Consider the following 15,994-nt stretch of genomic DNA (forward strand, 5'->3'; position numbering starts at 1 on the left):
ATAGAATTGACAAGGAATACCAAGTCCATTTCCCAAATGTGTTCAGGGAGCTAAAGTTGGACTTCAAGCGCTGGCACAAACAAGAGGTTTCCTGGGTTGGAAGGATCACTGCCCTTAAAATGCACCTAGACCCCAGGTTCCTATACCATTGTCTCTCGCTGCCTGTACCAGTCCCACGAAGGAACTCTAAGCCCTGCAAAGGGAGATGCTAAAATATCTGGGCAGAGAAGAAGCCAAGAGTGGGCAAAAGGGTCATGCTCTGCGGAACTCATAGGGGGCCTAGGGGACCCAGACATCACTCGATACTGCTTGGCGGCTCAGCTGTCACACCTTTACGTGGCAGGAAGCCGTAAGAGAAGAGGCATGAAGCCCAGTCCCACTATCCACACTTCATCTTAAGCGGGCCCGACAATCGTCCTTGGGGACCCCCCCTAACCCCCTCTCACACCCTCTCGCCTCATCTCCAATCTGGGGCACCCCAGAGTTCACGCTTGGGCTGAAGGCAGCGGGGTTCCAAGAGTGGAAAACTGCAGGGCTCAACCGAATAGTGGATTTATTCAATAGTGGGGTCCCCCTCTCTTTCAAAGGAGGCAGGGAAGTTCTGCATCACAGAAGCAGAGAGATTCAGATACAAACAACTGAAGACACTGGATGTCGCAGCACAAAACTTGGGCAGAGCACTGGGAGGAGTGGTGCCGACTATGGGCCCATACACACAAAAGCTCCATATGCATCACAAACAGGGAGGGCTCTATAAACGTACGTTATAGATGGTACCTAACCCGAGAAATCCTGAACCGAGGCAACCCAGCTAGATCGCCTTCCTGCTGTGGAGCCGTAGGCTCGCTCTTCCACTTATGGTGGTTATGCCCGATATCCAAAGGATTTGACGTGAAGTATTGGCATTCATCAGACAAATCAAGGGCCTCACGATCCCCTGGGTCCCAGGCCTCAGGATACAGCTGTGGCGCACAAAATCACATCAGCCCGCATGAACATGGGGAAATTTCACACACCTGGTCCCCCTTTTTTCGACTACGCAGAGCAGTTCCCGGGGAAAGCTTGAAAACCCCAAACCCTCAGATGGAGGTCGAAATACTGACTTAACTGGCAGGCGGGAGGGAGGGGGCAGTGAAGCCGCCAGTAGGAGGGACCCTTGGTCCAAATAAATACCACAGTGTTCGCACCAACTTTTATTTACTTTTGCAACGCACCTGGTCGTATTCTGTTATGTACTAGCTCTCTGTTCCTAGTTTTTTTTATTATTATTATTATTTTTTTTTGTTTATTTGTCGACGTTTGTAATTGCAATGCCACAAATAGAAAAGAAAAATATGTTGGAAAAAAAAGAAATTAAAGAGATTTAAACTCATCCTGCAAGAACTCCATCTCAACACAATCCAGCAGACCATCAACACAATCCGGATAATACAACCACAACTGCCGAACCACGACCACCGGGCGAAACAGACTACAGCAAAACTCACTTATCTAGAACCAATCACAGAAGAAACCTTAACCACACTGATCAAGGACACCAATCTTCCAGGATCCCTAAGGGATCCCTGTCCCCCTGAAATCTTCAAAGGAATCAACTTCCGGTAAACTAATGAACCTATCTCTCAAAAGAGGAATCGTACCGTCCGCCTTCAAGTCAGTATACATCAAACCACAGATTGTAAAAAAAAAAAAATCAGAAAGTACAGAAGACTCGAGAAACTAAAGACGGATATCCAACCTGCTCTACCCAGCGAAGATCCGGGAGAACCATGTGAACAAGATCCTACTTAAATACGTCCAAACAAACGGAATACTCCATTGGTCACAAGTTGGCTTCAGACCAATGAGTAACAGAATGAGCGCTCCCTTTGATCTGGGATGACACGAAAATAAATGCAGACGACCACGCCCAACCAGCCATCACACTATTGGACACATCAGCGGCCTGTGACACAATCAGCCACGCAACACTAATAAAAAGACTAATGGCATACAGGAATCCCCACTAACGTGGCCTACACCTCATTCTTAAACAAAACCTACCTACCATAGTTCACCTTAAACACCCAAAATATATCCTGTGTACTCCCACAAGGATCCAGCCTCTCCCTTCTGCTTTTCAACAGATACATGTGCCCATTGATGAAAATCATTTGAGCCTACGGACTAACCGCCTACAACTACGCAGACACAACAGATTGAAAACAAACACAACCCAGCAACAAAATAACTGCCTTAACAACTGCCTCACTGATATCTACAATTGGATGACAAAGAACAACAAACTGAACCCAGCAGAAACGCAAATAATGCTCAAAACGACTGAGGCAACCCACAACTGGACTGGCCAACTGACATGGGAACGTAACCGGCTACTACCGACGTAGTAAATAACCCAGGAATACTCGTGGACAACAGACTATCCCTGGAACCGCAATCCCCAAAAAAGGAGTCTCCCCATCACCCCCCTGTAAGACTACTCAGAGGAATACTCCCCTACCTCTCCTTACCTCACAATAATGGACTACGCCAACAGCCTTTACATAGGAATGCGGGAAAGACTCACCAAGAAAATCCAAAGGGCGTAAAATGCAACAGCCAGGATCCCCTTAAGACTAAATGGAAGAGACCACATCACAGCACTGAAAAGCCTACACTGGTTAGTTAAAAAAAAAAAAACACATTCAATTCAAGGCACTCTGCAACGCCCACAAAGCCTTGCACAGCCAAGGAGCCAATTCCTCCAAGACAAGATCAGTCGGTACTACTTAAGAAGGGACCCATGATCCAGCAACAACCTACAAATGGAGACAAAACATTACGAAAAATAAATTTGGAGGAACAGAGTTCTTGCGTCCAATTGCAAACCTCTGAAACACCATGTCCAGAGAAATTAGAACCACAGAAGACCACATCACCTTCAGGAAACTCCTCAAACCCTGGTTATTCAGACAATGACAACCACAAAGGGACACCAGCAGCAATAACATCAGAGACAAACAACTGGAGAGGAGGCGAGATGGGCCGACAAACCGCAACCAAGAACGTGGGCAGATGGGATCAAGCCGCAACCAAAGAGTAGCACCAGGGGCTCCACAAAAATCAACCGACTTACTAACCCACTCCCCCTTCCTGCTCCTCCAACATAATTAACGCCACTAGACTTTTGGTTAGCCACACTACTCACCAACAATCAATTTCATGCTGCCACCCCACCATCTCAGATTCTAGAAGCACAACTAGAGTGAACCACCTGCACAGTCCATAAAACCTTAAACTACACAAATACACACCAAGACAGCAGAGACACCAACAGCCACACGTGACTCTGGATCCCTTATAGATACAATCTAACCAGTGCACACAACACCACACACCCGAGGCACTGAGTTGTACACCACACACCCGAGGCAGACACCCGAGGCACTGACCTGTGCATTGTAAACCATACGGTTACAATGCACAGGTCCTCCCGCACCAACTCCCACCTGCAAAATACTAGACGCCAGTTCCTCGTGGTTCTGAACCCATCCTATCCTCACTAACCCTCCCACCCCCCTCTAAGAACCACGTGAGCGCCTGGAGACTACCCGTGGTTGGTAGAGTCTCATAAATCAACATAATATACACATTTTATATATTTTTTAGATTGCCGATTGACAGACCTCCCTATTCCCATTTGAAAATTATCCATAGCAAACAGATCTGAACGAGATAAATTATCTTGGAGGTAAGAACTGGTAATAATAATGGAAATGTGAGGAATATTAGTAGACTTAAGATGAAAGTAGTACGCATTCATTTTATTAAACTCACATATTCAGGTGAACCCTGAATATTGGATCGTGGGAGCACCATACCATGAAATTGAGGCAGATCACTCTACAAAGAAACATTGAGAGCCAGCCAGGTAAATGGGAGAAGTAACCCATAGAAATGTGCAATAGAAACGATTATTGAATAGAAAACAGGGGATTTGCTTATTCTCCAGATGGTTGAAGCATACAGAAGAGTTGAGATTGAAATTTTTTCCTGGTGAAGGGAAACCCCGAAATGGGTTGAGCTTTTTTTTGGATTAATTTTGATATTCTTATTATTGGCTTTGTTGAATTAAACCTACCATATATATATTTGCAAAATGTTTGATCACATGATTTCAGAATTATGAACATTTAACTCTACAAATTAGACTACTTTTGACTGGATTTCTGATCAGTAATTACAGTGCGCAGGGGACAGGAGTGTGCATCACTTGAGGACATTGGTTTGTAGTAGCCCACAGTACATGGGCTGCATTTTTCTCCCCAACACCTAGAAGATGGACTTCGATTGAATAGATCTAGATCGTTTTGAAACTGATGGTGTGTGTATCACGCAATTAGATTTCGTTCTCCTGTCCACAAGGCCATAGTCTAGAAATCCATATCAACAATAATGTGATTATCTTAACTATTCATGGAAACCCTAATGTTGTATGGTTTAAATCCGTTTCATTTCTCACTATGTCCTGCCCCTCCCCCTAATTATTAATCCGGGTTATGTTAACTGCATCATTTCATGAAGCCTTTCAGAGTCACTGACCACATATGATCCAACAACCTCTTCCTTCACTGGAAATTAAAAACACTTAACTTCTATGAACATGGCAACTTCATGGAAAGTGGATTTCGGATACTAGTTGACTCAGACGCCACAGGAAAATAATTCTCAATTTAGCTCTAGCTACAATTCCACCCCTTCTAATAATTCAGATGGTAAAACACTGCCCACGCCAGGAATCCAGTTTGAGAGAATGTGACCAATGTTACGTATTACTGTCATTTTCCACGTGCTGCAAAATGTATTGATGTGTGGCGTGGGGGATAGGGAGGTTTGAAGGGCTGAGTCAGTATCAAACACATGTGCAGCACATAGTCCCTTCTCCTAGAATGAGCACACTGCACGGATATCGCTGGTGACATTTCCACCTGTGGCTGTTAACATTGGTTAAAGTATGGCACACTGAAGCAGAGTCACTGAGGTACTCGCCTCCCCCCACCCCGAATCCCCCCTTAGCTATGATCATTGCACGCTGCTTGCGGAGGGATTGAAAGAATATCCAATGAAAAAAACAGGATGCAGAATATGGGGCGTTTTCAATGGCTTCGAAAATATTTCAATAGGTTTCAGCAATTCAGCCGTTTAGAGGTGTACCTTAACCTTTACAACTTGACATGCATAACATTGTATTCTTCACTTACCTGACAATGGTGTTAAATGCAATATTTTAATATCAGTTTTATTTCTTTTATTTGTATTAGGTAATTTTATTTCTTCTGAATCGTTACACTACCCCTTTCCATTCACGTTACAGGTACAATATAACAGCAGAGAAAAAAGTTGATTGTCACCTATGTCACCCCCATCAGTGGCCCGACATGTGGAAAAGGGACACAGACCATACATCAGGGTACCCTCCCTCCCCAATACATCACATCTTGACAATTACTTACCAATATCTGAACTGGCAGCTACTAGCACGCTTCCTCCACCATCAATGAATGCGCTAATGGTTTCAGTATTGATGTTCCCTCCAAAATCTGAAAACGACATTGGAAAGCCCATGTTACATAATCTAATGTGCATCAGATTGACTCATGGAAAGAAAGAAAAACTATGACAACTAATGCCCAGATTTCTTACCAGTAATCTCTATTACTGTGGCACCTTATCTTCCTCGTCAAAGACCTGCTATTTGGGAGGCTTCCATTCCCAGACTAGAATAGCACACGTTTCTTCATTCCCCCTCCCACTCAAGCCAGAATCCTGCCCTCGTATCTCCCTCTCTTAAACGATTATAAAGAGGCCTGCACCCAATCGATCTGTCGATGTAAGCTATGCGAGGAGGGGTCAGCAAATGTTTGAAGAGGACGATATGGAGTTAGTTGTTAAAATTACTGGTACGTAATCCAGGCATTATTCATACAATATTCATCACCCTAGTCTTGACTAGTCTTTTCCATTCTTTTCCTCATGGAGAGGAGGCAATATAGGCTCATGCAAAGCGTATAAAAAAAATAAATATAAAAAATGGTCTGAACTCAGGAGGCCTCAACTGAGGTATAATAACCACAGTGCCCAAGTTGGACACCATGCATGAAGCGCTCCATAAGCAAGTTAGATACCCATCTGGATTATTACTACAGGGACAGGCTTTGCTGTGTTTCTATTTCAATTACAAATGTAACTTGTACCTTTCATTTTTTAACAGCGCTTGTACTTCCTGGAAAGTCAGGTTTTGGATGTTTTAATTGTAGTGTTGATGGAGGCTGTAACTCCAGTGATTGACGTAAGACAATAGCTCACCCTTTAGCAAACACTCTGCTGCCATTTATAGTAATTTACCCCACTGACCAAGTTACGGTTGAATGGATATAAGCTAGACCTAGCATACTCATTTTAAACACGGTTTTTCTAAGTGTAAATACATTTTAAGAGTAAAAATGATTTGTCTCCACAAGAAGGTAAAAAGTATGCAACCAAAACATGACAACTCGAAAATGAAGAAGACCTATTAGAAACAAAAACAGTTCAGCAAAGCAGTCTGGTTTCAAACAATGTATAACAATTGTGGAACACCTTATTCTCAATGTGTATGAACACACCATATAGATGGATTTTGATAAATGCACACAGCAAAACTTACTTTTAGACAATACCGGTTTGCTTTTACTGAAAAGAAAAAAGAAATTAAAATAATTTGTTACAAAAGATTAGTCTCAATTGTAACTCTGTTTTCCATCTTAATTGTGCACAATGCTTCCGTTTGCTCCAAAAGCATCTAGGCACAAAACACAGCAGAAGCATAACAGAAAGAAACTATTGCTTAAATCACGGTGTCCGGTTTCTTTCAGAAAGGCTTTAGAGAAAGAAAAAAAAAAAAATCTGTTTCAGAGGCTTTTCTCCATGGCTTGCAATTACATCCAAGTAGCTAAAAATCAAAAGAAGCGTTCCGATTGCCGTCAAGTAAACTGACCGTTGCATGGCCATCTGCTCTAAACTGGTGCATAAATGATAACCAGAAAGAGAATAAATCTGTCTTATTTACAAGATTTGAATGAATAGAAATGCTGAGTATGTGTTTATGGAGGTCTGCCTCTTGTCTTTGGAGCAATAAACTCTTTTCAAAGGCTCTCGGCAACATCTCTGTCAGAGGCTTTCATAAGACAAACTTTCTCCAGCAACTGGCTTTGTCATCATGTTTCAGCAGCCTTTTAACTTGGTCAATAAGGAAACGTTCAAAAGTTCTCTCCAATCTCTCTGCAAGGTATGGCAACATTTCAAAGGCCTTTTCAAGCCTTGGTCAGCCAGGAAGCTGTTCTTCAGTAATTTTATTCAGCAAGTGCAAGCTCAATTGTGAGCCTACCGCACCTTTCATTACCTCAATAGTGAATGAAAAATTGTTCACTGGGTACCCTTTTCCCCCCCTTCTTTCTTGTAACCATATGTAGTTTTGCGATTGGTAAGGTGTTTCCCTCCCGTTTTTGTGATAATGCCATTTGGTATATCACCTTTGCCAAACACTGCCCACATTTGGCAGTTTCATTGTTCTTAAAATCTTTAATGCCTCAATTGTCCCACATCACGATTCTTTTAAGCAGCCATATTTGTGCAATGTTTTGTAAATGGCAAATTTCAACCAAAATGTGTACTTGTTCCATTTCTCTTCGCAGTAACCGGTCTTGTTGAAGTTGGACTTGTCTGGTGTTTGTACCTGCTTTATACTCACAAAACGTATGCTCAAATACAAATCACTTTAAAATATCTCAGTTAGCCAGTCCGAAAACGTTTAAATATCTGCACTCATTTGTATTTTATTTTTAATGTGGTTTTAAAATATAAACCGTTCACAAGTCAAAACAAAAGAATATAGTTAACGTCATTTACAATAATGATCCCTAAAATATAAAGTCTTGTGAAAAGCTACACCTGCAACCTTAGAGTGCTCAGTGAAGAAAATCTGCACATGCGCCTAGATTCTTTAGCCGAGCACTGCAAAAACCTTACACCCACTTGTGATTAGCAGAATTCAGATGTGAAGATATTACCATACAACGTAGTCATAATGCCAACCTACCTTCTACAGACGGGGAAAATATGATGAGGTTGTCATACAGAAACTCTCCATATTTAATCAGCGACAGCCCAGGATCATCAGCAGTTCGAAAGGAAAGGTCAAATCCTCGATCTGCACAATGAAATATAAAGATATCACTCAATTGAATGACATTATGAGCCATTTTTCATAGACATTTCAACTCTTAAAATGTGTACCCACCACCAGAGGCCCACTGACTCTTATTCTGCACCCCTTATCCGACGCAAGTTGGAAAGTCGTTCAAAGGGACTCCAAAGTAGTGAAAGGAGTACTGGGGGTGGACATAACCTGCAGACTAAATCACAATTTCCTATAGGATTGAATGATGGTTACAATCTCAATATTTTGCAGTCAATAGTAACAAGGCACAGGGAAATATTGCGACCCCACAAGTCTAGTAAAAAAGGATGCTGGCGAGATCATACTACTTCTGCTTCAAGAAATAGAAACTTAGAATGGTACTTCTAAAACTTTGGTCTGGATAAGAGTGCCATACGAAGATGTCAGGATAACCTGAAATAAATTTAAAAATCGGTTTGAGTGAAGAGACCAAGGACAGGTTTGGGAAGAGTAAATTATCAGGTACATACTATCATAAGTGCTGCCCTCACCTGCCCCCACCCCCCACAAAAGCCATACTGCATCATATGCAGAAAATTTACTGTGCAACAAATTACAATTCCATGGTTTCAAAGTATTAACTAAAAATAAACTGCTTTATAAAGAATAAAAAAGGGGGAAGAGGATCAAGGATATAACTAATTATTTTAGTGAATTAAGTCATTCAACCTGTAGGTCTGGGGTGGTTTTGATTTACAACTACCTGAACCTGTATGAGTATGCCCATTCATGTGGTGCAAATAGAGTAGATTTGTTTTGGATTCATGCAGTGGGGCCCATGAGTTATAGAACCCAAAATTAGCAAGGTGAAGGCGCTGTGGTTAAAGGAAGAGGAAAGGGAGTCCCGTTGAATCCGGCTTACTTGTGTGCAGTATTCATTGTTTGCAAGGAATGTCAAAAGAAGCTGAAGGGGGCGCTCGAGAGTCCAAGCAAGATGGGCGTGGACTGACAGATCTCCAGCCAACGATGGCATAAACTGACACAAGACACTCCTTCAGAACACATTAATATGGAGGAAATTGCAAGTCGGAACATCGAGAAAGTGATGACAAGCTGTCAACGAAAACCGGAAGGGAGATGCAGCATAAGGGGCTGCAACACAGGCGGCCTGCGCCTCCAGTAGAGGACGACATGCACTGGTGCTTGGGAGACCGTCATCCCCGCCGTCAGATGTGGACTGCCGGTAAAGCCGGGAAGGACAGGGCCACCAGACCCAGCAGCACAACAAGCATCCAGAGACCGGAACAGCGGGCCGCATGCAATGAGTAGACAACCCAGCTCACTGGGGGGATGCAGTGAGAACGGCACTGACGCAGACACTGGTGCCCGACAAACAGGGACAAAAGCGGGAGCTGTCGCCCCGCGGCCAACTGCCAGCGCAATTCATAACGGAGCTACTGAGTGCACCAGCCCCAGCTTGCAAAACCAGCCATAAAACATGGGAGGCACGCGTGAAGTGGACACTCGCGGAATGTACCGGACCCTGAAGCCACTGCACTCTGCAGCTTGGAACCCTGATAACCCTTTACAAACAATGGCAGGGATAACAGAATACTGAAAAGCTGCCAGCGGAACTAGTCTTAAAAGAAACGAGGATATGGTTGCATCAGTACAGAAACAAACGCCTGATCCGGGAGCCTTACCTTTGAAGGTAGGCCTTCATCTAGACTGCCCCCAAGTGTACTGTGCAGTGGGAGCTACCCAGGTGCCTAACAGCCTGGCGACCACACCGATGCCGCACTTGAGACCTGGACGAGAGCAGTTTTGCAGGCAAAGCTGCAGATGCATGTGCTGGGGGCAACAACATCCACCTGGCCTTATGGGTTCAAAGTAGCCAGGCACCAGAATAACGGGCAAAACGTGGGGAGACGAAGGGGGTCCATGCAGGAGATTAATGCCCAGCAGCAGCGAGCATGAATATGGGCATAACACCTTCAGATCTATATGAATGGTCCCCTCCCCAGCACCCCAGCATACTCCCAGGCGCGGAAGGGAAGGACAGGACACTATACCAACAAGACGGCATACGGATTGCCCACCCTCTGCTGTGGGAGTGACTACCACCCAGGCATAAGCCCCAAGTAAAATCCAACGGTCGCAACACCCTAAGGAGCAACGGCACGGAACCACAGGGAAATGCGCTCCACACTAACCAATCCTAGGAGTGCTAACTCCCCCACGCAAATCAGACAGCGGCATTGCTGCTACCCGATCACCATATGGACAACACCCCCCCTCCCCACCAGCATGCGCGAATACAGGGACATACCATAAGGAAAACAGGGGGGAGTATGCATTCGAATAACCAAACCTGGCCTGAAAGACAGCCCCAACACCACACAGATTGGCAGATCAGGAAGGCAGAAACAAGGTCTAAATGGATGTCCAGCCGCAGCTCCAGGCCATATTGGCCGAAATGAGAATAGACCAGAGGACTCAAGGACCGAACACAACAGTTCAGGATATAAAGCGTGACCTTCATGATGTACAGAGTCAGCTGGCAGCCCAAGCAGAGAGGGCGACTGATAATGAACAGCGCAATCGAGGACAATCAGACAACTACAGATCGAGGACCAAGAAAACTGATCCTGAAGGAATAACCTCAGACTGGTCGGACTCCCGGAAACTTGCCAAGGAGCAGACCTGGAAGCATATGTGTGACTTACTACGAGATACCCTACATAAAATCAACACACGAGAGCTTACCATTGAGAGGGTACACTGAGTGCCAATTCCTAAACCAGCTCGAAATAAGCACCCCAGGACAATGACCATGCGACTCCTCAACTTCAAGCACAAGATGGTCATCCTGAAAGCCTACAGAGCTGTGACCGCGATCCATGTTGGAGAAACAGAAATCAGGATTTACAATGACTACTCGATGGAAGTTTCCAGACAACAGCGAGGCCTCAACCCAATCTTCGAGGCACTTAAATCCTCAGGCCACAAACACCATCTTAAATTCCCGGCGATATGGTGCATTCAGCTAGAGAGGCAGTGGCACTCATTTGATGACCCGGAATCGGTGTGGCGCTTCCTGCAACAGCACAATGTGGTAACTACAGACCTCGAGAAAGAAAAACGGCAATGGAAATAACCAGACTTCACCACCTCCCTTTGTCCCACCTGGAACAACAACGAGAGAAAGGGAAATGGCAAAGAGTAGGCAGAGGGCCACGGGGATGGGACCCCGATTGAAGAAAATGCAAGGGGTGGCCTAGAGACTTCTCAACCACACGGCATCAAAACAATACTCTCCCAGTGCTCCAAACAAATGGGAGCACGCTGCAAAGAATGAACTTACACACAGTCCATAAATCAATCACAGCACTCCATATAAACCACATTTAAGCTTAATGAAGGGGTACATACTGGTGTGCTCTTTTGCCACCTGCGGCCAACACCCCGACAGATATGCCTACGACAATATGTGGCAAAGGGTGGCAACTCAAGGGTTTGCACCCACAAATCCCATTTATGTGCTTCATGGCCAAGTATTGGGTTAGGGCTGGCTGGTTGGACCCTACGCAATGTTTGTTCATGGTTGTATTTAGGCTTACGTTTAAGCGTATGTTGTGGGAGTTGACCCACTGGCCAAAAGACCAAGGGATGCGACAAAGGATGCACTTGATGCAAACAGACCCGACGATAGACCTCCCCCAGGATGACCAGACATGGCCCTGCGTTAAAATGACCCGAGTTTGTACATAATGGCCCAAATCACCCCAGTGACAACATTCAGGGGCTGGGACATCCGATAAAGTGCAGGAGAATGGTGAACTACGAGAGGCCTACAGGGAGATATATAAATTCCTACAAGAAACCCACCTCAAAGTCTAATCAGAAAAACTGACATGCGGTTGGGTAGGAACTGTCAAACTGGATTTTATTCTGATGTGTTATCGTGGGATTATTATATTCCATTTCGTTCATATAAGCATTTTGACCATGCATTTAACTAGAGAAATAAGACACATTTTACACAATAGGTTTTGCTTTAGCTATAATGGTTCCATGTTTGCCAACAGCCATGCATTTATACAATTATGTATACTGGTCATATTAGTATAGTGCTTTAGAGTGCTTCTAGGAGCTAGACAGAGCTGCTCTGTCCCATTCCGAACCAGTCTCGCTGTGCGATTTGTTGATCTACAGTGTGAGGGAAGGAATGATAACAACTGCCTCTGCTCTCTGGCCTAGAAGAGATGGCCTTGGCTGGCAGAGCTGGAGGCGAGAGGGATATGTGCTTCGCTGAATAGGGGAACTAATGTTTTGGTTCTGCAGACGAGACTGCTGTCTTGTGTAATATTAACGATACGATGTCCTGTCCCTAGAATGTTAAAAAGACATTTCACTGACTGGTACAGTCCCTGCCATAACAAATGTCTGCAAGCACGAAGTATAGACGTGTATGTGGGCAGACATGCTGACTCCTATGAATACGCGCAGTGAGAGTGCGTCATTGTAATGTATAACTGTGGGGGTCTCCGATGAGTAGTTTCAGACTAGCATCTGTCTGGCTGTCAGGAGAGTGGGAGTACAGCATTAGGAGAGAGCAGCAGATGACTCAATAGATCAGAGGGGAGTCTCTCTCCATCTCTTGGAGGAGTGAGGACTCAGATGGGTGGGAGTCATGATGTGTGTGTAGCTGGGAGAACTGCAGTTATAGAGCTATTGCGAAGAGGAGCTGTCTCATTAGGAGCTTGTGTGTGGACAGGGAAATGCTGAGAACTAGTAGCGATATTGCTATTATGCTAGAGATACAGTAGCATAGCTCAGCTGGTCTGAGAGCTTGTTGCAAGGAGACAGGCCGGAAGGGCTGGGGCAGTTGCAGTTGCTTGCACTTATGCTTAAGGAGTGCTGATTTTGCTCGACTAGGTAGTAATTTACTGCGATTACTCATTCCTTGCATTGCATGACACAAAGTGTATTAGGTTATGAATTGAACTGATTGTGTTTGTCTCTTTTCATGGTTTGTTTGTTCCACAGCATAGCAATTCTGCTATAGTTTCTCAGATTTATTTCAGTAACACAGTGCACCATTATTTTTGTAGTTTCACAGGAACAGCAGCCCAATCACCATTCCAAGGAAAAAAGGGGGTATCCATCTTGATCCACTATGGGTCCCATTCCAGGCACGACACATAAATCGGGACAGGGAGGGACGATACATACTGGTTCAGGGCCAGATCTACCAGCACCCCATCACATTACTGAACATATATGCTCCCAAGACATACCCCATCTTTCACCACACATACATTCTCAGCCTGTGCTCAGTATATGGGGAACCTCACCATTGTGGGCAGGGATTTTAACATAACTCTGGACCCTAACAGATCGCCAAAGTACTACCCCTGGCAACCCCATCCACTGGAGGAAAAGGGCAACACTACGAACACTAACGACAGACCTACATCTGATAGATATATGGAGGAGCATCCAAGGAATGCACCAAGACTATACGTTCTACTCTGATCAGCACAAAAGCTACTCTCGCCTAGACTATTGGATGGTTCCAGCTGACTCACTACATATGGTCACTCACTGCTCGATTCTCCCGACCACTCTCGGAACATGCCCCGTTTATATATGGCGAATTACACTCCCAGTCACAACCCACAAGCCCCTGACGTTGCGACTAAACATGCTCATCCTGCAGTATCCAGAGCGTGGTGACAAGACGACATCGATATATTCTGGGAGACAAATCTGTGGCCAGATTATTCCCCCTATGCGTGTTGGGACGCCCTTAAGGCCTTCCTGAGGGGACAATGCATATCACACTGGTCGTATAAATGCAAGACCTGGGGAGAAGCCGAAGCCTGCCTGAAGAACAAACTGGTTACAAAAATACTACCTTAAGAGCGATAGACCGCTGCGCATGAGGGCACTTGCACTCAAAGACAGGCCGTACAACTGATCGCTTCCATCAGATGCCACCGGCAACCTAGTGGTAGGGGACGAAGTGTCAACACAAGATTCACAGAATACTACCGCGACCTGTACACAGCTTCCGACTCCTGCACACCGCAAGACATTGAGGCATTCCTTGACTCTATAACGCTACCCAAGATACTCGCAGACCAGCTAGACGATCTAGGTGCCCACATCACAACCCCAATAAATCACACGTGCGATCGCCTCGCTCTCCCCTTGGAAGGCATCAGGCCCCAATGGGGTTCCCATTGACCTATACAAACACAAATAAGGAGAGGCAGTGACCCAGAGGCATCTCCAGCAATCAACGTTAGCAGCAAACAGTCTTCCATAAGGGCGGGAGGGACCCGGAGGGATGCGCCTCCGACTAGCCGATTTTGCTGATAAATTCAAACAACAAAATATTAGCGAAGTGTCTGGCGCAGCGAATAGAAAAATGTCTCCCACATATAATCCATAAAGACCAAACGGGCTTCTTAAAACACAGGCACCCAAGCTGCTACATGCAATAGCCGGAGACAGGGACCCGGAAGATGTGATAATGGCGGTCGACGCAGAGAAAGCCTTTGATAAGGTACAGTGGGAATTCATGTTCCAAGTCCTACCCAGGTATGGCTTCCCTCCACGTCTCATTCAATGATCAAGCTACTGTACCAGTGGTGTCAGTGGTCACTAATGGAATCACCTCCCCCAAGTTCAACCTACAATCGGGAACACACCAGATGCCCATTGTCACCCCTTCTCTACGCTCTGTCCATTGACCCCACTGCGATCAAACTACACATAGAACCCGTGTGGACGGGTATATGCCAAGGTACAGAAGAACAGTGCATATCCCTCTAGGCAGACGATGTACTTTATACGAGTAATGGCCCTACGTCCCTTCCATATATTAGGACCCTACTACAGAAATTCGGCCCGATGGCAGGATATAAGAAACATTTGAGCAAGTCTGAAGTAATGCCCCCAAGGAAAGACATTCCATGGGACCCAGGCAGGGTGGCCCCGTTCACCCTCCAAATGTGGCATATAAAATACCTGGGGATAAACATTAGCACCCAGCTGGGCGTACTCCGATCTAAACTACCCACAGATCATAAAAAACCATTAGCTTGGATTCAGGCAGGTGGGAAGGATTGGCCTGATCCCCGACAGGGAGGATAAACGCACAGAAGATTACCTTGTTTCCCCAAGTTAACGTACCTAGCCATGATACCGTCTACCGGCCCCACACCCAAAATGCTCAAGAAGCTAGCCAAAGCTATAGCCAAATTCATTTGGAGGGGGAAGAAAGCACGAGTCTGCATAAATGTACAGGCAGATAAGTCGAAAGGCGGTTTAATAGTCCTGTCACTAAAAGCCTATCAAGAAGCCCAGATCTACTGGATGAAAACATTGGCTAGACACAGACAATTACACCAGAAGGAGGGTCATGAACTAGCCCCGATGGCTCCACTAGAAATCATGGCTATACCACCACACACCCATCGAAAATCAAACAGCACCCAATATTGGGACAGACCATAAACCAATGGCACAAGCTCCGAGCAGCGCAGGGGGTAACGATACAGAAAGCGGCACCATGGGCTAGCATACGGGCGGTATTATCATTTGGGCAAGCACAGAAGATACACCACAAGCAGGAACGGGAATGGGCAAAAGTACGTATAATGGACATTACTGAGGAGGGGGCCCGGATACAGTTCGCTAGGGGAATTGGCTCCACTATCGCACCATACAGGCCACAATCCTTCGTCATACCATCAGAAGCATCCCGCCTCCTCCACCCTGCAAGAA

The 15,994-nt window shown here is 45.3% G+C and overlaps 1 protein-coding gene across 1 annotated transcript in view; it reads right to left on the reverse strand.

Moving 5' to 3' along the window:
• Positions 1-15,994, reverse strand: part of DDOST (dolichyl-diphosphooligosaccharide--protein glycosyltransferase non-catalytic subunit) — a 320,262-nt gene that overhangs the window by 295,509 nt on the left and 8,759 nt on the right. Inside the window, exons 2-3 of the mRNA XM_069610325.1 lie at positions 8,117-8,227; positions 5,493-5,579 (exon numbers count right to left, since the gene is read on the reverse strand). Coding sequence (XP_069466426.1) covers positions 5,493-5,579; positions 8,117-8,227 — 198 coding nt within the window. The remainder of the gene's footprint in view (positions 1-5,492; positions 5,580-8,116; positions 8,228-15,994) is intronic.

The sequence above is a fragment of the Ambystoma mexicanum genome, chromosome 8 (genome assembly GCF_040938575.1).
Source record: "Ambystoma mexicanum isolate Mex_15411 chromosome 8, UKY_AmexF1_1, whole genome shotgun sequence".
NCBI classification, from domain to species: Eukaryota; Metazoa; Chordata; class Amphibia; order Caudata; family Ambystomatidae; genus Ambystoma; species Ambystoma mexicanum.